This window comes from Ananas comosus, linkage group 4 (assembly GCF_001540865.1).
Source record: "Ananas comosus cultivar F153 linkage group 4, ASM154086v1, whole genome shotgun sequence".
Taxonomy (NCBI): Eukaryota; Viridiplantae; Streptophyta; class Magnoliopsida; order Poales; family Bromeliaceae; genus Ananas; species Ananas comosus.
Genome location: NC_033624.1, coordinates 5,521,188 through 5,543,508, shown reverse-complemented (window position 1 = coordinate 5,543,508; position 22,321 = coordinate 5,521,188). Strand labels below are relative to the sequence as shown.

Here is a 22,321-nt window from a genome sequence, read left to right as displayed (position 1 = left end):
AGCATAATAATTATAAATCATCCACATCTACTAGTTGAAAGTATTTTTCACCCGAAAACTCATTTTGAAATATTAAAATCACGAAAAGCTAAAAACCTTTTTAAAAACTGTTTCCCACACGAAAACTTTTGATTTTCTTTGAAAACGAGCTAACACAAGGGGTAGAAAACCAATTTTTATAAATCCACATAATGTTCACAAAAAAATTTTATTTTATATTAATTGCAAACCATGCCATAAGTAGAGTAAACCAAAACAAAACCAAATAAAGCTAAACTGAACCACATAGAGTCTAAATTATTTATTAATAAAAAAAAAGGGGCTGAAATCTAGAACTGAATGCTACTAGCTAGGTCGAGACCTCTATCGCTAGGTACGCGCCTCACGTCTCGTCCCAACTCGGTCTGCTGAGATCACCTAAAATTGGGGGGAGGCTGAGAAACCAACAACGGTCTCCCAGTGGGTACCACAAGCCGACGAGGGCGAGTGTGCTCACTGGTAACAAAAAACGTAACAGTGAAAGGTAATATAGTAGCAATGTCAATAGAAAACAAAATATATACATATGCAAGTACCGCTACTATAAATAACATGCGTCAATCGGACGATTAGTCCAAAATATCCAATTCAGAATTCGCCGTGTCGGTCTAAGGAACACATGCAAGTGGCACGTCGCTCTAAATGGCATATAACCATAACATAATGTCACAGACCTAAGCGAAATCGCTCGCTTAACCCGTGTGGCACTCGCCTTCCTTCGCGAAGTGAGCAAGCCTACCTCTCTACTTGCTAAGTCTGGACCTACTCGCCCTAAGACTAAGTACAAGAGAGAGAGAGTTTAAGGAATGTTGTATATTGATAGAAGTTGAGAGTACAACTGATTTCCTAAGGAGAGGGGGTGAAGGCCACATTCTTATATAGGCCACTCACCACTCAGGCTACAAATGAAAAGGTGCCAAGTGGCGCATAATTATAAGGCAAAAAAGAAAGCTACAAGCTCCCAAGAGATTACCGTTTAAGCCTACCTATCTACTTGCTAAGTCTGGACCTACTCGCCCTAAGGCTAAGTACAAGAGAGAGAGAGTTTAAGGAATGTTGTATATTGATAGAAGTTGAGAGTACAACTGATTTTCTAAGAAGAGGGGGTGGAGGCCACATCCTTATATAGGCCACTCACTACTCAGGCTGCAAATGAAAAGGTGCCAAGTGGTGCATAATTATAAGGCAAAAAAGGATGCTACAATCTCCCAAGAGATTACCGTTACTGCCCACCTAGAAACTCTAAGGGACTCTTGACCCTTTGGCCATCAGTCTTGAGATTCGAGTAGAAGCTTCTAGGACACCCCAGCAAAATCTCTGACAGAATGCTCCTTCGGAGATTGGGCCACTGTCAAGGGAAAGTCAGCGAAAAATATTTTGTCCGTGACAATCTCCCTTACCTAACGCGCAGATGCTCTCGTCGAGCACCGTGTTGCTTCCAATTCACGTAGCCTTCCATGCTGTTTGTTGTGCCTTCGTACCCAATCGGTTCTGTGCCTTGCTACTGCAGTCCCCTTTTATCCCCGCACCAATGCCTAGTGCCTTGCCCTTCTGAGCATGTGCACCAGCGAGCCCGCTGTGCGAAGTATCTGCCAAGTGTGCATGTCCTTCGAAACACACACACGCACTCCGCCAAGCCGCAGAACGCCTACTCTCGGACCTTTGCTTGACAGAATGACTTGCACTTTGATTGGGCGCCTACTGCTTCAGCACCACATGAGACTTGATAGTCTCGCTACTGCTTGGGTCCTCCTCCTCGAGTCCCTCAGCCTTCTTGTACTTCACCTCCTCGTAAAGTTGCGGGGCTGTCAGAGTTTGGTCCTTCGTCGGCTCGCCCCTACACATTGGAACCATGCACGGTGGTGACTGGTCCAAGAAGCTCAGCACCCGCAAGTGTGGCATGGGTGCCGCTTTCAACGAAAAGAGAAAGTCCATCCCGAGGATCACTCCAAAGTCGTCGAGCGGCCCAACAATGAGATTAGCCTTGCCTCTCCATGGGCCGATGGCTATCTCTAAGCTCTTGGCAACTCTTGCGATTGGCCGCAGCTTGGAGTTGATCGCCTTGATGTAGCTCGCATCCTTCTTGAGTGTGTGGCCCAACCGCTTGGCCTCCGACTCCGCGACAAGGTTGTGTATCGCGTCAGTGTCGATCATCACCTACGTGGTTCTCCTGTTGAGGATCACATCGACGAACATAAGCTCCCTCCTGCGGAGCTTGTCGTCACTTCGCTGACCTCGAACTGCATTGACGAGCCTTAGCGTACCCATCCTCGGCAGCTCGACCATGTCCTCATCCTCGCCCTCCTCAGCTTGGACCGCAGGAACCAGCTTTTCTTTGTGGTTGCCCCTCTTTGGGCAGTCCCGCGCCTAATGGTTCTCGCCGTAAATATAGCAAGTGATCTTTGCAGGTAGTGGGGAGGGATTCTGCTGTTGCCTTCTCACATCATGGTTTGGCTTGTGCCCCTTTGCGCCCCCTAGATTGCGGTGTCCTCCCCCACCTTTGGCCTCGCTCGTCTTTTGTGGTTCACCTCGATCGCCCTCGATTCGCTCCCGCTCGGACAACTTCTCGGCCAAAGCGATCGCGGAGTTCAAGTCTTTCACATTCCACGCCACGAGCTCCTTGTTGGCCTACGGTTGAATGCCATCTAAGAAGAAGAATAGCTGATCCTCATCGGCTATGCTGGAGATTACCAACATGAGCTTCGAGTACTCCTGGACATACTCCTTGAGTGTGTCCTGATATTTGAGCAGTCGAAATTGCCTCCGCACAAGATATTCGACATGCTCGGGGTAGAACTGTGCCTTCAATTCACGCACAAAGTCCTCCCAAGTGTTTAGTTCGAATTGGCCCTTCGCGGCCTCTGCGAAATGCCATCGCCACCATAGCATCACATCGTCAGCGAGGTACATAAAAGCGGTTTGGACCTTGTCATCCTCGTCCTCCAACCGCAGCACCTTGAGATAGCGCTCCATGTGCCATAGGAAGTTGTCTATCTCCTTCTCATCGCGCATGCCCATGAAGCATTGGGGCTCAGGTACATGGATCTTTGGGGTGCGCTCTTTCTGCGTCTCAACGTCTCGAGCCACCGCCCTCTCAAGAATGGTCACCCGCATCTTGAGGTCCTTGACCTCGTTGACCCTAGTGACCAAGTCCTCCACTAGCACCCTTGTCCTCGTGATGGGCGAGGTCCCTACGGAACTTCTCGAGTTGTTGGTGGAAAGTCGCCATAGCAGCCGTGACGCTATCCTCCATGGTATGCAGTCCATCCTCCATCATCCCGACATGTTGGGATAGGATGGAGTACTGCTCGTCCACCTCGCTATAGAGTCCTCTAGCATGTTTATGCAATCCTCGAGCGAGGCAGTCTTTCTTACCAGAGTTCGCGGCTCCTTACTCTTGCCGCGCTTGGTCGCCTTGGGCTTAGGCACAACATCATTGACGGGAGCATCCGACGTCGACATGGCGTCCCAGCAACAATCTTGCTCTGATACCAACTGTCACAGACTTAAGCAAAATCGTTCGCCTAGCCCGTGCAGTGCTCGCCTTCATTCGCGAAGTGAGTAAGCCTACCTCTCTAGCTACTTGCTAAGTCTAGACCTACTCGTCCTAAGACTAAGTACAAGAGAGAGAGTTTGAGGAATGTCGTATATTGATAGAAGTTGAGAGTACAACTGATTTCCTTAGGAGAGGGGTGGAGGCCACATCCTTATATAAGCCACTCGCCACCCAGGCAACAAATGGAAAGGTGCCAAGTGGGACATAACTACAAGGCAAAGAGAGATGCTACAAACTCTCAAGAGATTACTATTATTGCCCACCTAGAAACTCTAAGGGACTCTTGACTCTTAGGCATCTGCATCATCAGTCTTGAGATTCGCGTAGAAGCTTCTAGGACGCCCTAGCAAAACCTGTGAGATTGGGCCATTGTCAAGAGGAAGTCAGCAGCAAATATTTTATCCACGACAATATGCTCTTGGGCTCACGGATCGGAAGTTCGACCACTTTTCTCGAAAAGAATACTCTCATGTGGTGGATCAGACCGCTAGTGTTCGTGAAATGCGTATGAACAGTAGCGATCAATACAAATATGATTAATAGCCGTCGACAAATAGCCAACAATCAACCTCTTGGGGTGTGCCCATTGAATAGGTCATCAAACAACCAGAATCTCAAAGTCGACCAACTAGGTCACGACTAATGTCACATCACGCACAAATATACTCAACAACCACCCTACTCCTAGATTATGATAATCGAATGCAAAAACAACTAAGTAGGGCACATGTAATGATGTCATATGGTGCTAGGCTCAATAATCATAGGTAATGCAAGAAAAATAAAAAAAGAGAGAGAGTGGAGGGAACGACACCAAGTGTGCACCACTAGACCGACTTCTGATCGAATTACCCATCTGTAACACTGTCGTGTCAGCCCCTACGATGCGTAGGATAGTTAACCGGACATACGAAGGGTCCACGGAGTCAGACAACTCAAAATACAATACTCACAATCCCCAAAATCTTTCACAGAATCGGTTTCCCAAAAATCAATCTCCGTAACTCGCCGGAATTCCTGAAAATCGCACCGGGATGCCACCGGGACCCACGAAGTGTCCCAAAACTCATCGACTCGTGTCATAAGTCACCTGCTACCTCAAAACACATCATTTTTGATGTCCTAGCAGCAAAAACCAAGGTCACACGTCGAAACGATTATCGTTGGATAATCGCTCTGATCCGGGTTCCCGAAAGTATCAATTTCGACACCGGAATCCTCCGCCACTCACCCACCATCTCCAGACATTCAAGACGATGTAGGTGACCAGCCAACAAGGCTCAGTGGCAGCATTCAGGGTGTTCCAACAGTGTCGGATAAAATCCGACTCGAAACCACATTCTGCAGCTGAATTTTGTCGAAAAACGCACCTAAACCGATAGTAGGTCTCCGCGAAGGACTTCGAACCTTGGACGATCAGTCCAAAGGTTATCAACCACATAAACACGCTGGCCACAGCAGCCATGATGCAACAAGTTGCACAAAAGCCCCTAATATTACATGCAATCACATTAATATATGCCATTAGAGGAGAATTATGGTTTCTTACCACTAACCGAGGGTTTATAGGGTCAGCCGAGACTCGGGATGATAAATCTCGACAAGGCGGAGGCCATGCTTGCTGTCCAGAGCATTGCGGATCGTTGAGGAACACGGGAGCAAGCTGAACTTCAGCGAGCAATGCACACGGGGAGCAACAAGGCTGAACTCGTTGATCCGGGCCCCTTCGACAGCAAACGAGGTGAGAACTATAATTAGTGCCGACCAGAGGTCACTGTGCTCAACTCCGGAGGCGTCGAAATAGCCTTGGGATGCCGGAACAATGAAGATGACCCAAAAATGGCCCTAATTAGGTAGGCTGGGAGAAAGGGCGTTGAGCCCGGCTGGTGGCAGGGAGGTGCGGCCGATGAAGGGGCGGAGGGCCCTCGCCCTAGCCGGCGGTGGCGGCGCGGGACAAAACTGAGCCCGTACAAGAGGACTCGGGCTTAGGCTCCCTTATTTGGCCACGGCGACGGTTGGGAATGTCGGAGAAGGCTCCTTTATAAATTTAATTTATAATTTAAATTTATAGTATAAAATTTAAAATTAAATTATATAATTAGTTGGTGCTAACACAGCACACTTCCGTGGCACTGACATGGCGCCTCTGTAGCGCTGACATGTTGCTTACATGGCATTTTTCGTCAATTTTAATACTTTTCTAACCGCTGAGACTTAATTGGTCTAAAATTAAGAGATTAAGGATTTGATTACAAAAAAAAAATTGGTGACCAAATTGAAAAACAGTGCAAAGGTTAGGGACCAATGGTGTAATTAATCCTAAAAAAAGGTACTTTGCGCCGTCAGTCTTACGGATTTTATATTTGATATATTTCATGGAGTGAGAGTCTTGAAGAATCGAAAAGGAAAAGTTTAAGTTGAAGACTCAAAAACTCAACATATAAATTCATGGTACTCGATAAATTTTTACAATATTAATGATGATTTATGAATATATTTAAGTCATTGTAAATCATTGGAATTGAAAAAAATTATAATACTAAATGCCAAAATTTTTGAAAGTCAAGATCCTGTCAAGGTTAGGATTCTGAAAAAAAGATAAGGACTTTGAAGTTGTCAGGATCCAAACCTTGCAGAGAGCATCCGACCTTGATACTCTGGAAGGTATCAAAGTTCCAACCCTGTTAAAGAGTCAGAACCCCGAACCCGTCGCAAATTTTTTAAAGTTGGGTTTTCAATTCTAGAACGATTCTAATTGCTTCCAAACCTATAAATAAAATATTGGGGTGTCGGCGCTCGCCCTAGCCGGCGGTGGCGGCGCGGGACAAAACTGAGCCCGTACGAGAGGGCTCGGGCTCAGGCTCCCTTCTTTGGCCACGACGACGGTCGGGAATGTTGGGGAAGGATCCCTTAATTATAAATTTAATTTATAATTTAAATTTATAGTATAAAAATTTAAATTTAAATTATATAATTAGCTGGTGCTAACGTAGCACACTTCTGTGGCACTGACATGGCGCCTTTGTAGCGCTGACATGTTGCTTACACGGCATTTTTTGTCTTTTAATACTTTTCTAACAGCTGGGACTTAATTGGACTAAAATTAAGAGATTAAGGATTTGATTACAAAAAAAAAATTGGTAACCAAATTAAAAAACGGTGCAAAGGTTAGGGACCAATGGTGTACTAATTAATCCTAAAAAAAGGTACGTTCCACCGTCAGTGTTACGGATTTTATATTGATATATTTCATGGAGTGAGAGTCTTGAAGAATCGAAAAGGAATAGTTTAAGTTGAAGACTCAAAAACTCAACATATAAATTCATGGTACTCGATAAATTTTTATAATATTAATGATGATTTATGAATATATTTAAGTCATTGTAAATCATTGGAATTGAAAAAAAATTATAATACTAAACGCCAAAATTTTTGAAAGTCAAGATCCTGTCAAGGTTAGGATTCTGAAAAAAAGATAAGGACTTTGAAGCTGGCAGGATCCAAACCTTGCAGAGAGCATCCGGACCTTGATACTCTAGAAGGTATCAAAGTTCCAACCCTGTAAAAGAGTCAGAACCCCGAACCCGCATCAAATTTTTTAAAGTTAGGTTTTCAATTCTAGAACGATTCTAATTGCTTCCGAACCTATAAATAAAACATTGGGGTGTCTTTAAAACAGCGTTAAGTATAGATTATCTTTTTGAAATCTTAAAAGCTTAAAGGTAACCCTTCTTTCTCATCTTCTACAATAAGTTTCTCTCAAATTGGTTATTGGTACCCTAATTCTTAATATTGTTTTAGAATCAATTTGAGAATTGCTTAGAAATTATTCCCACAGATTTTTAATAATATTTTAAGCAATAAATCATCACCAATCTTATTCATCTTGTTCCAAATGGAGTGAGCTTGTGGTTTCGAGTAGAACTCGTAGATTCGACGTGATAAAGATGATTTGTAGATACGAACCGTTGGTGCTCGTGAATTCGAGTGGCGTTCGTGGATTTGATTGTGAGGCGTGGACTAGCCATTGAATAGCACGAGATTCAGAGAAAATAAAAGAGAGGTTTGAACTCATGAAGTTGATAATCACCTTATAATTTTTTTTCTTAGTGGATTGTTATCACATGTTTGTCCTGTGAGTTCTTTTTTTTTCAAAGTTGAAATTTTTTCACATAAATCTCGATGTACTATTTTTATTTTTCGTATTTATTTTTATTGTATCGAGTTTCAAAATTTTGACGTTCATACCTATTAACCTTCCTCTAGATATTTGATAGATCTAGATAGATCCACGGAATTTCCATAACTTTTAATCAGTCACACCATCGTTGAAATTTTATTCTAATCACTGAACTTTAATTTATTTATTGAAGTTTAACTTCTATTTCAATTAGGTTTATTTTAATTAAGTGGTTTTTTGTAGTAGTACTGCTGTGTTATTACTCAATTAATTAGAGCGCAACAATTTTTGTGTTCCTAAATTTCTCATCATCTATGACTTTTGATGGACGGTTAAAATTAATCTTTCATTTTTTCTAAAATTTTTTTCCTCAATTTTTTCTATCTTTTTTAATTTCTCTTTTCTCTCTCACTCTCAGTCCACACACCCACCCTCCCCCACCATCACCTCACCCCCACTTCCTGCACCCGCCACCCCCACGCAGGCTGCCGTCGTCGTTGGCCCACGCTTTCCCTCCCCCGCGGGCCACCGCCGCCGTAGCCCCTCCAATAATTCTTTTGATGAAGTAACAATGAGGCACCTAATTTCGCCTAACATTACAATATTTGCTAGCCATTCAACTGTTAAGCAATGGTGTGTAATTTACCCCCAAAATAATAACGGATATGATCATGTCTCATTAAACTCAGGTACATAGTAATAAATTAAAAAAACACTAACTGATCCCAAAAAAAAAAAAAAAAAAAAACCACGTCTCAATGATAATTTACACACTAATAAGTCCAAATTTATTTCACCCTCTTTCTCACAGGTTCACTACTGCGAGCAGACCTAGCCCAGCAAGGGCGCCTAAGGCAACATTCACCCACCGGCCACAGCCGGCAACTGCAGCCGCAGACGTAGGTGCTGCTGCAGGCGCAGCCTTCACGGGCTGAAAGTCTGAACTACGCTCGGGCGGTGCCGAGATGGCCTCCGACGACGTCGGCGCATTCGCAGGGGAGGCGGCAGGCGGCTTGCTGTTGTGCCTATTGTTGCTGCTATGTTTGGGCGAGTGGGGTGGGGACGCGGTGGCGGTCGGTGGGGGGGAGGCGGCGGAGGGGAGGACGTCGACTTCAAGCTTCATGCCGGCAGTGCAGTGGCCGGGGACGCCGCAGATGAAGTAGCGCTTGCCGGGCGAGGCCAGCGGGATGGCAGTGCGGCCGCCGGTGTAGGTGGCCAGGGAGTTGGCCGCGCTGCAGGAGTCATAGCCGGATTTTTTTACCTCCACGACATCGTGGAAACTTTGGTACGTGAAAGCTGCACGAAGAAATGAATGTAAAATGAGTTACCAGAAAAAGAGAGATGCCAAATCTTACAGCCCAAAGAGGTTATTTAGGTTAGAACTTTTTGATCCAAAGGTTATCATCCTAATCTTAGGATTTGAAATATTTTTTAAATTTTAATAATTGAAAAACAAGTAATAAAACTAATAAAAGAATATAGGTCATTGCTATTGAAGATAAGACCTAATAATTTGTTAGGAAATTAGTTACTTAGAATAATCCCTTATTTGTTTAGTTTGAAGTTTGATAAACATGTGTTAGTTGGGTTGTTAATCAATTTGTCGGGTTAGCATTACTATCTATTTATATTGGTAACCATCTAGGCCATTAATGTATCAGAAAGTATCCATCAATTGATTAAGTTTCTTCATATTATTCTACCACATCTCTTCTTTTCTATTCTTAATTTTTTTGTGAATCACACACCATAACAAGTGTGGTGATCTTTTGAGTGTGCCTACCACCATAACAAGTGGAATCAGAGTGAGGTTTTGTCGTAAGAAGAAGACAATGACGGTCAACAGTGTCGGCGGATCTCAACCGGTTCTCCCAATATTCAAAGGGGTGAACTATGATTTCTGGTGCGTCAAGATGAAGACGCTCTTACGGTCACAAGATCGATGGAATCTTGTGGAGAAAGGGTCCACAGATGCGAGCCCAGATACCGCAAGGAAGGATGCTAAGGCGATGTTCCTTATTCAGCAAACCGTTGATGAAGAAATTTTTCCTCATATTGTTGCGGCTAAGAAAGCAAAGGAAGCATAGAACACACTACAAATCGAGTATCAAGATACCACTAAATTAAGTATTAAAAGTTAAGCTTTAGACCTTAAAAAGAAAGTTTGAAACCACTTTTATAGAAGAAGGTAAAAATATTCATTCTTACTTTTCAAGAACGATGGAAATCGTTACACAGATGCGTACTTATGGTTATACTATTACTGATGAAACTGTTGTTGAAAAAATTTTACGAAGCTTAACACACAAGTATGAGCATGTTGTTTCAGCAATAGAAGAGTCAAAAGACTTTTCTAAATATTCATGTAGTGAATTACTTGGATCTCTTTTATCACATGAAGAATGGATGGATAGGCCTCATAAAAATTTTATCGAGAATGCTTTAAGACTCAGTTGAATATTTCGCAAGATGTAGAAAAAAATAATACAGATTGTAATCAACAAGCATCATCGTATCGAGATCGTGGTAGAGGACATGATCGTGGCCGTGGCCACGGAAATAGAGGTGGAGGTAGATCTGGGGCGACAGATCAACGAAGTAGCGATAGATCATATGGATCCAATCGAGGTAACACTTATAAGAATATCCAATGCTATTATTGTAAGAAATATGGCCACACTGAAAAATTTTGTAGATTAAAAAAGGAGAACAATGCATCGATTAATGCTAAGTATGCAGAATCTGATGTCCTTTTTGCTTGTTATACTATAAACAATTGTTCAGAAAATATCTGGTATTTGGATAGTGGTTGTAGTGCTTAAATGACAGGAAGAGAAGATCTATTTATTGAGATGGACAGATCGATACAGAAACTGGTCAAAATGGGAGATGGCCGAGTTCGTGAAGCACAAGGAAAATGAGTGGTGAAGGTAAATTTTTTCAAAATTACTAAAATATCGGATGTTCTTTATGTTCCTGAATTAGATGCAAATTTATTTAGTATTGGCTAGTTTCTTGCGTTTGGATATTCTTTAGTGTTTGAAAATTCTAAATGCCTTATTTATGAAGATGATAAGAAAAAGAAATTACTTGCTTAAATTTCCATGGCAAAAAATAAGATTTTTTCTATGCATGTTAATTTTCAAAGTCATATTATGAAGGCATCTATCGATGAAAATTGGTTGTGGCATGAAAGGTTTAAGCATTTGAGTTTTGACAGATTGGAGCTTCTACATAAGAAGGATATGGTTGACAGTTTGCCACTAATTGCACATGACGAATCGCTTTGTGAAAACTGCATACGCGAAAAGTATCATCGAAATTCTTTTCCAAACAGAAGCTCATGGAAGGCAAAGAACCCGTTGGATTTAGTACATGCAGATGTGTGTGGCCCTATGCAAATCCTCGCATTAAATAATATTGTTTATTTTGTGATATTCATTGATGATTATAGTCATATGACTTGGGTTGATTTTATAAAAAAAAAAAAATCCGATGCTTTCTTATTTTTTAAAAAATTTAAAAATATGGTGGAAAAAGAATTGAGTTATAATATAAAAACTTTCCGGACAGATAGAGGCGGTGAATTTATTTCTAACAAATTTGAAGCTTTTTGTGAAGAAACTGGAATTCATAGGCAATTGACGACGAGTTACACCCCACAGCAAAATGGAGTAGCGGAAAGGAAAAATAGAAGTCTGGTAGAGATGGCCAAGAGCATGTTGAAGGCTAAACAACTACCAAAAAAATTTTGGGCGGAAGCAGTTTCTATAGCGGTTTACATTTTAAACTAGAGTCCTACATCATTTTTGGAGAATATTACTCCGTATAAAGCATGGATCAAACGAAAGCCGAAAGTAAAACATTTTAAAATTTTTGGCTCTATCGCTTATGTCCATGTACCATCTCAAAAACGACAGAAGTTGGATGATAATTTACAAAAATGCATTTTTATGGGATACAGTGATAGAAGTAAGGCATATAGACATTATAATCCCATTTCATGTTCTTTAGTAATTAGTCGTGATGTAATATTTGATGAACAAAATAGTTGGCAGATGGATGAAGTTGTACAGGATCGACTTATTGGAATGGTTGATGGAGAATTGCCTACGACTAATGAGACGGAAAGTGCTAGTTCGAGCCCCGCTCACACTTTAGCAAGCCCTAAAACAAGTTCATCTCCCGAATCATCTCCATCAAGGATGAGGTCGCGGGAGGAAATTTATAAAAGAATAGATGTGTACCAATTCAGTTCTACATTAGAACCCGAGATCTTTGAAGATGCAGTGAACTCACCAGATTGGTGCAAAGCAATGAATGAGGAGATATCGGCGTTGGAGCGGAAAAACATAGAAAATTGTAGATCTACCCCCAGATAAAGAAGCTATTGGCTTAAAGTGGATTTACAAAACCAAGTTCAAGCCTGACGGATCCATTCAAAAATTAAAGGCTAGAATTGTTGCCGAAGGGTATTTACAACGAGAAGGTATTGAGTTTTCTAAAACCTTTGCTCGAGTTGCTCGTTTTGATACAATAAGAACAGTTTTGGCTCTTGCGGCACAATATAAATAGAAAGTTTTTCAACTTGATGTTAAATATGCATTTTTAGATGATTTTTTGGATGATGAAATTTATGTTAAGCAACCTCAAGGATATGAAATTAAAGATATGGAAAATAAAGTGTATAGGCTCAAGAAGGCATTGTATCTACTCAAACAGGCGCCGCAGGCTTGGAATAGTCGAATTGATGCCCATTTTCTTCAAAATGATTTTAGCTGAAGTGAAAGTGAGCATACACTTTATGTGAAGACCTAAGGTACAGAAGTTTTGATTGTTTGTCTTTATGTTGACGATTTAATATATATTGGTAACTCGCAAAAAATGATTAATGAATTTAAGTCTCATATGGTGTGAGAGTTTGAAATGATGGATCTCAATTTGATGAACTATTTTTTGGGTCTTGAAGTTGTACAATCAGAGAAAGGAATTTTTATTTCTCAAAAGAAGTACATATCTGAATTACTTGATAGATTTGGTTTGAAGGATTGTAATTCAGTGGCAAATCCGATGGGAACAAATTTGAAGTTGTTAGTTAATGACAGTGCTGAAAAAGTTGATGTCAATAATTACAGAAGTCTAATTGGGAGTTTACTATATGTGACACACACGAGGCCAAATATTTTATTCTCGACAAGTTTGCTTTCTCGGTTTATGCAAAATCTGAGTAAAATCCATTTGGGTGCTGCAAAGCAGATCATACGATATTTGAAGGGGACTAGTGGCCATGGATTATGGTTCACTAATTCTAACGTTTTTTCTCTTTTTGGTTTTTCTGACAGTGATTGGGCAGGTTCTATCGACGACCGTAAGAGCACAAGTGGATATGTGTTCAAGCTCAGTTCGAATGCGGTGTGTTGGTCCTAAAAAAGACAACACACAACGGTGTTATCTTCTTCTGAGGCCGAATATATTGCGGCTACTGGTGCAGCTTTCCAGGCAATTTGGTTGCGGCGAATTTTATGCAATCTAAAGCAGAACCAAACGGACTAGACAGTCATCTACTGCCACAACCAATCTCTGATCGCCTGACAAAGAACTCAGTGCACCAAAATCGCACCAAGCATATCGAAATTCAATACCATTTTATTCGAGACCAGGTGGCAAACGACAATATCGTGTTGAAGCATTGTTCAACTGACCAGCAACTAGCAGATATTTTCACTAAGTCATTACTAGTGGAGAAATTCGTTTGGTGTCGTGAAGGACTTGGCATCAACGAGTTTGGTCTTATAGGTGTGTGTTGAAGATAAGACCAAACTATTTGTTAGGAAATTAGTTACTTAGAATAATCCTTTATTTGTTTAGTTTGATAAACATGTGTTAGTTGGGTTGTTAATCAATTTGTTGGATTATTAGCACTACTACCTATTTATATTGGTAACCAGCTAGGCCATTAATGTATCAGAGAGAGGATCCATCAATTGATTCAGTTTCTTTATATTATTCTACCGCATCTCTTCTTTGCTATTTTTAATTTTTTTGTGAATCACACACACCATAACAAGTGTGGTGATGTTTTGAGTGTGCCTACCACCATAACAATTGCATTGGAGAGTTGTATCATTACAATCAACTTTTGGTTGCACGGCTAGCATAGATTTTGAAACAATATTAGCAATTGAGAAACTAAGTTATTGTAAATGGGATCTAGTGGGAAAGAGAAGTGTTTAGAAAAGTATGATATAAGTTTTGCACCTATTTTATGTGTACTGGAGTTGTTCAGGACGAAATGTTTTGAGATTCAGAAATAAAGCCCTTTTGTGCATGGGACCACTGCCAAAAACTTTCTTAATATGTTAATAAATGTTCCAAGTGGCAAAAGGCTCGGTGGTTGGTACCCGAGATCCCAAGTTCGAATCCTAATTGATTCATATTTCTAGCTAAATTTATTTTTAAATGAAATAAACGAAACAAGTAGCGTACTATCTATCTCTCAGAAAAATAAATAAATAATAAATAAATAAATAAATAAATGTTCCACGTTGCATGTATTATAATAAGTGAGTTAAAATATAAATTTTTATATTTTAGATAAATTTATCTATACCGCATTTAAGTTGCCCATTTTTTTATGGTTTGACAACTTCATTCACAAGGACAAGTGTGCCCAAGGGACCACAAACTAGCACTTTACAGCGACTCATTAAAATAGCTTTTGAGCCTAAGGCGCGCGACAAACGAAATTGGAAGAAGAGCAAACTAAATGTGGATTTTGATCTTTAAGGCTAAAATGTTGGCTAAAATCTAAAAAAATGCAAGGAATTGAAAAGTGATACTTTTAAATGCGTAAATAAGCATATTATCATAGTAACTGGTTTATAGCTTCATTTTCATCAGAACAACTCTGTTACCTAAAAGAAGAGTCAAGAAATAGTCTGAACAAAATTTTAAACTACTCTTTTAACTGGGGTCGTATAATCTTATATTTAAGAAATAAGCTGCATTAATCTTTAAAGTTTGTTGCTGTAATTTTCTTGGGGGAGGGCATAAAAAAGTAAAAAAAAAAAAAGTATCATCAAACATTTCATGGTAATGGCTTTTCAACCATGGCTAGAAAATCAGCATGAGTCTAACTAACTAAAAAGAATATACTTACTCAGGCTGTCTCCGACGGCCAACTTCTGATTTGTGGCCCACGTCTTCAGATCGGTGCTCGTGTCCCACCCACCGCTCGGCCCGCCGACCGTGTAGTCCGCGCTCCTCGCAAACCGCACCATCGCTGCCATCGACGCAATGCAGACCAATGCAGCTCTCACTGAAGCCATGGTGCCACAAGAACAAAGGAATGGAGAGTGTATTGAGGTTTGTTTTAGAGCTACATGTTGCTATAAATAGAGGGTTTTAGAAAACTCCAGGTTAGTGTTGTTGACTACTGACCATGTGGATGTGTGAACATTTTAGGTTGAATGGAGCTCTCCAATGATTTGAATTTGAGGTTACATGTTTTTACACAGCTAAAAGCGTGGGAAAGATCATGTGGAATGCACTATCACTTTGTGAACACAATATTATTACCATATGTGCCATGTGGGTAGTGGTTAACAAGTATAGGCAGTTTCTATTTGGTGTATATGGGAAAAGCATGTGGAGTAGTTGTCAAACATGTGCATGTCTTTGTTGCTGTTTAGTAGTTGGAGCCAGCTAGAAAGAAGGGACAGTAGCTATGCCCTTGGCTTACTCTGAGTAAACATAGATGCTTTGTGTGTTACTTAATTAAATATTTTACCGATCATATCCTTGTTCAATCTTCCTAGCTAGGGCATTTGTGAATTAAAAGAGATTTTTGGTGCGGTGAGAATAATATAGCAGAAATTAATATTAACTTAACAGGTAAATTAAACTTTTTGAGGATTCACATAGTACTGCATATTTTTTCATCAATAATACTTTTAGTTTGTCGACATAGCTATGTGGATTTATTGTTGGAACAAATACCGCAACGAAAATTCGATTGCGATTAAAAATCTAACTAATTTGTAATAAAGATAAAATTGAACTTACAGATAAACGCAAATATTTCAATAAAGATTTGATCTTATCCGGAAGCGTGCGAGGCACTGTTCTAAGACTTATTCCCGTCCTTCGTGCAGGATTAACTGGAAACACCGCCCCAAGATACGACTGGAATTTCTGCTCCTACGAACACGAACGCGGAAGAGGTTGACGAAGCTTCTTTCAACACTCGGCGATATCAAATAAAATGAATAAAAAAATTAAATCAAATCTCAAAATAATTAATTAGTAGCTCTCTCTGTGAGCTCTTTTGTCCTTTTCATCCCCTTGTGTCAAGGTGAAGGACAACATCTATACGTATAAGGTGAGTACGAGATGGACTCCAACGTTCGGCTCCGGAAAGTCCGCCTTCGAGCGCTTTCACGCCTGACGACGCGCACTATGGCGCGTAACGTCCGCGCCGCTCTCGAATTCCAAACGGCTCTAAACATCAAAATAATAAATATACAAATATAAATAAATAATATGTATATTAGAAAATTTTGAGTTTTTCCAACATTTATGAGAAATTCTGCTTTCGCTAGTAAATGTGTACATGATAACTAGTTCTTTCACATTAGTTAAAACCTCTAGGATGTTCTCCGCTTGCTATCTCCATCTTTCGCCAATGAAAGGTCTAAATGTATATTAAAGGGCTCTGGCTGTTTGAGACAAAAAAAAATTCAAAATTCAAATTAAAAATAAAGAAGGAATGAAATGGGAAAAGGAAAGATTCAAAAAAAAAGAAGGAAATAAAAAAAAGAAAAGGAATGAAAGCAAAGAAAAGGAATGAATAAAAAAAAAACTTTCTTTTGTTCTTTTCCTTTTTACTTGTCCACAAGAGTATTTGACCCGCTCCTCCCCTCTGCGCGCTAGCAACAAAAAAAGGAGGGGGTGTGCAGTGTGCACACCCCTCCCCCAAAATCCGAACCAGTAAAAAAAAAAAAAGAAAAAAGAAAAAAAAAAGCTGCTCTTTCACTCACGGCGGCGACGGCTACGACGATTCCGACGACGACGATGACGACGGCGATCATGGCGACTTCCCCAATGACAACAAGAGAAATGCATGCATACGAATAGTGCAAGTGGCTTTTTGTTGGTTTGATCAACCTGACCATCTTCGTGATAGGTTTCGAACCGATCAATTTTATACTAAGTCGACTCCCGCCGTACGTATGCATCGCTAATCTCTAACCGTGCGGCCATCTCGCGATAGGCCTCTGACATGGTCAAAATGATTGATTGAACACCGGACATATTACTACTAAACCGTGCGCCATCGCTCGTGAATAGGACTCGACTAATGGTTATAAAAAAAATCATGCGGCCATCTTTGCGATGAGACTCACATAGTCAAAGTGTAAACCGTGCGGGCCATCTTGCGATGATAGCTCGACATGGTCGAAAACATAAAACCGTGGCGCCATCTTCGCGATAGGCTCGACATGGTCGAAAGCGTAAATCGAGCGCCATCTTCGTGATAGGCTCGGACACGATAAATCCGCGTACTTGAACAAAATGTGATACAATAAATGATAATAAAAAATAACGGGTTCCGTTTGGATTCGACATTTTCGTTCGATTCGATCGTATGACTCTACGTGATTAATTTCGTATATTTGGACTATAAAAAAAAGAGAAGTGAATAAAAAAAGAAAAAAAAGAAACAACAAAAAAAGAAAAGAAAAGAAAGAAAAGAAAAACAAAAAAAAAGAAGAGTTTTTTTTATTTCTCTCGGTCAAAAAAAAAATAAAGAAAAAAAAAGAAAAGAAAGAAGAATCAAAAACAAAGAAAAAATGACAGAGGAGAATTCCTCTCTCTCTCTCTCTCTCTCGGTTTCATACAGAGAGAGAGGGATTTGGCAGTCAAAAAAAAAAGAAAAAAAAAGAAAGGAAGAATCAGCAAAAAAAAAAGAGAAAAAAAAAAAGAAGAAAGGAAGAACAAAAAAAAATAAAGAAAAGAAAAGGAATAAAAAAAAAAATACAAGAAATAAAAGAGTTGGATTTGGACTATTTGAAATTGGTCCAATTCATCACTTACTTATAAGCCGATTCAACTCAAATCGAACTAAGGTTCAAAAACTTTGGACCAAATAATAAACCGGTTCGACCTGAACAGAATTACAAGTTGGTTCAACTCAAACTGAACCACATGAAGATCAAGTAGACCGAACCACGAGTTAGTTCAAATTGAACTGAACCACAGAAGGGTTCCAAGTCAAGCCGAACCAAAGCATATGCCGGGTTCAACTCAAATAAAAGCATAAGAGGTTCGAGCCAAGCCAAGTCGAACAAATTACAAGTCGGTTCAGTTTAAACCAAACCATAAGGGATTCAACTTGAAATGAAGTGGGTCTGATCCGAATTGAACCATGAAGGATCCAACCCGAACCGAAGTGGGTCCGATCCGAACGGAACCGAATCATAAAGGATTTGACTTGAACTAAAGTGAATCCGATCAGAACTGAACCAAACCTGATCCGAACCAAACCGGATCCTGTCTGGACCGAACAGAACAGGATTCAATTTGAACTAAAGTGAATCCGATCAGAACTGAACCAAACCGGATCCGAACCAAACCGGATCCTCTCTGGACCGAACCCAACAAGATTCAACTTTAGCCAAAGTGAATCCGATCAGAACTGAACCGAACCGGATCCCGTCTGAACCAAATCATAATGGATTCGACTTGAACTTGAGCCGAAGTGGATTCGATTCGAACTGAACCGAACCAGATCTGGTCGAACCAAACCATAAAGGATTCAACTCGACCCGAAGTGGATCCGATCAGAACTGAACCGAACCGAATCCCGTCTGAATCAAATCATAATGAATTCAACTTGAACTTGAGCCGAAGTCGATCCGATCCGAACTGAACCGAACCAGATCCGGTCCAACCAAACCACAAAGGATTCAACTCGACCCGAAGTAGATCCAACTTGAACCGAACCAGGAAGGAGTCAACTTGAACCTAAGTGGATCCGACTTGAACCGAACCAGGAAGGAGTCGACTTGAACCGAAGTGGATCCAATCCGTACCGAACCAGGAAGCAATCGATTCGAACCAAAGTGGATCCGATCTGAACCAAACTGCAAAGGATTCGACTTGAACCGAAGTGGATCTAATTTGAACCGAACCATAGAAGATTCAACTCGAACTGAAGTGGATCCGATCCAAGCTGAACCGAACTGGATCCTGTCTGAACCAAATTATAATGGATTCGATTTAAACCGAAGCAGATCCGATCCAAGCTGAACCGAACCAGATCTGGTCTAAACCAAGCCATAAAGGATTCAACTCGACCCAACCAGGAAGGACTCGACTCGAACCCAAGTGGTCCGATCCGAACCAAACCATGAAGGATCCGACCCGAACCGAACCATGAAGGATCCGACCCGAACCAAAGTCGTCCAATCCGAACCAAACTATAAAGAATCCAACCCAAACCAAGTCCTGATGGGTCCCGAACCAAAACATAACGGTTCATCCCAAATCAAATACAAGAGGTTTAAGCCAACCCAAACCCAAAGTCCACAAATAAATTCCAAAACCAAAGTCCACAAATAAATTCCAAAACCAAAGTCCACAAATAAATTCCAAAACCAAAATCCACAAATAAATTTCAAAACCCAGAGTCCACAAATAAAATTTCAAAACCCAAAGTCCACAAATAAATCCCAAAACCCAAAGTCCACAAATAAAATGCCAAAACCTACGACCGAAAAGTCCACAAATAAAACCTACGACCGCAAAGTCGTTCAAATCAAACAACCGCAAAGCCGTTAAACTAAACAATCAAATCAAACGACTGAAACGTCGCTAAACTAAACCCAAATTTCAAACGACCGAAACGTCGCTAAACTAAACCCAAATTTCAAATGACCGAAAAGTCATTAAACTAAACCCAAATTTCAAACGACTGAAAAGTCATTAAACTAAACCCAAATTTCAAACGACCGAAAAGTCATTAAACTAAACCCAAATCCAAACGACCGAAAAGTCGTTAAACTAAACCCAAATTCCTTGAACCATGAACCAAATCCATACACCAAATTCATGAACCATATCCAAGTTCATGAACCAAATCCATACACCAAACCCATGAACCATATCCAAGTTCATAAACCAAATCCATACACCAAATCCATGAACCATATCCAAGTTCATGAACCAAATCCATACACCAAATCCATGAACCATATCCAAGTTCATGAACCGAGTCCACACACCAGATTCATAAACCATATCCAAATTCATGAGCCAATACTCAAATCTCATGAGCCAATACCCAAATCTTATCGTGAACCTTTTTTTTACTCTGGCACATATACCTAGAGTAAAAATTAAATATCGACTACCCCTAATACATATACTTAGGGCTATGTCAATCACCTTGGCACATATAACTAAGGCGAAACATCTCCAAATCGACAGAGTTCTAAGTCATATACTTAGAATTCAGTCAAATGATATCAAGTTTATTCGAACTCTAACATATATACTTAGAGTTCATCCGACTAACCCTAACACACATACTTAGGGTCTAGTCAGCCTTTTGCTCTAGCACATATACCTAGAGTGGAAGTCAAACCATGGTCGACTAACCCTAACCCATATACTTAGGGTCTAGTCAGTCTTTTGCTCTAACACATATACCTAGAGTGGAAGTCAAGCCATGCTCGACTAACCCTAACACAGATACTTAGGGTCTAGTCAGTCTTTTGTTCTAGCACATATACCTAGAGTGGAAGTCAAACCGTGCTTGACTAGTCCTAACCCATATACTTAGGGTCTAGTCAGTCTTTTGCTCTAGCACATATACCTAGAGTGAAACCCATACCCGATCGAGCTCTAATACATATACTTAGAGTTCAAATCCGACTACTCCTAATACATATACTTAGGGTTTAGTCAGATCTTCATTCTAGCACATATAACTAGAGTGAAACTCGGTTAATCCTGATACATATACTCAGGAATTAGCCACTCTCTACTTTCGGGTAATTCGACCCACCTCAATACATATACTTGAGGTCTGGTCACATCTCCATCTTGGAACATATAACCAAGGTGGACATAATCGGACTCTAAGACATATACTTAGAGCCAATTAGACTCTAATACATAGAGTCTAAGATCGACTAGGTCTTAACACATATACTTAGGATCTAATCAATCTCAAATCCAACTGAATCCTAATACATATATTTAGGATTCAATAAATCAAAACTTCAATCAACCACTAATTCGCTAAATTGAAAAATTCATGTACAGTGGGGGTATGCCCCTGCCTAAGCCATGTATACAGCAAATCATATTAATAAAATTTTATTTGCCTGTTTTGTCTCTTTTATTATCAGCATTCATATTTGGTCTCTTAATCGAGGATTCCTTAACACTGAAAGTGTGGGGTAATTAACAGCAGATTCTTGAGTCTGTTGGAAGCCATGAACCTATAATCCTGATTTCAAAATGAAAATTTAAACAAACTTAACCTCTACCATGAATGACCACTCGTCCTAGAAACAATCTACGGCGGGGCCGGTTCGTTCGCGGCAGACACTGGCAAAACGCATAAGCTTAAGCTTAATAGAGGAAGAAATCCCTCATATTTAATAAAGGTTAGAATAATTTTTTTGCTTTCCCGTATGTGGAACTATTTATAATTCTATAAATTCTTATTAATTTCCATAATTTTGTCCATGTGGTAGGTTTGCCTTAGTTGTGGGGCTCACCTCCTTTATTACTCATCTCCTTTCTTTAAACTTGCCCTTTTTTAAAGATCGTGTTATTTTTCTTTCCGTCTCTTCGGTAGAAGACAATTTTTAGGGACTTTGTGGTTTTCCATTCAATCTGTTTGGTTTTCATGCTTTTTTCTAAACTCATCAAAATCTAACTTGAAATCCCACTTCTCTTTTATATAAACCCTTACAAGTTGTCTCCCCCTCGATCACCGCACTTCCCTCAGTGTGGTGGTGGCGTGACGAAGATCAAGACCGGGAACACGACAGGGAGCGGGACCTTTTCCCTTTTTCAACCTCGCTCTTCACTCCCCAATCTCTCTTAAGATCATGAAGGATCGATCGAAGAGGAAGAAGAAGTGATCAAGATCAAACATATTGAAAGATACAAAGAATGATCCCTAATTGAGCTAGATTCCATCGATCAATCAGTGTAAATCCTCAATTTTGGGAGCACGATTATGTACAGATCTTATAAACCCTAATTTGAGATATGCTACTCCAACAAAGATTTATCTGCCGCATCGCGCGGTTCCCTGCACTAGTTATTTTTAACATGCCCCTTGATAATTATATGGGAATTGGACAAAACTGATATAGAAAATCTAGTCTAAATCAGATGAGAACCAAATATAAATGGATTGAAAGAATCAGATGAAATTCTAATGACTGTAACAAAATTAAGCTCAAGCTAAAAGAAAATGAATAACCAATTTATTAAAGCGTATAAATACAACACCTATAAATTTC

The 22,321-nt window shown here is 40.3% G+C and overlaps 1 protein-coding gene across 1 annotated transcript; it reads right to left on the bottom strand.

The window, feature by feature from the left end:
- LOC109709731 (uclacyanin 1-like) lies at positions 8,399-15,329 on the bottom strand. Its single transcript, XM_020232066.1, has 2 exons — positions 14,935-15,329; positions 8,399-9,071 (listed from the first exon to the last, which is right to left on the bottom strand). The coding sequence occupies exons 1-2, from the start codon at positions 15,101-15,103 to the stop codon at positions 8,581-8,583; spliced, it is 660 nt and encodes a 219-aa protein (XP_020087655.1). The 5' UTR covers positions 15,104-15,329; the 3' UTR covers positions 8,399-8,580.

Excerpts from the sequence above, each read along its gene's own strand:
- LOC109709731 (XM_020232066.1), bottom strand. The coding sequence starts at position 15,103 with ATGGCTTCAGTGAGAGCTGCATTGGTCTGCATTGCGTCGATGGCAGCG. Across the intron at positions 9,072-14,934 it reads GGCCGTCGGAGACAGCCTGA|CTTTCACGTACCAAAGTTTC; the intron begins GTAAGTATATTC and ends TTCTTCGTGCAG.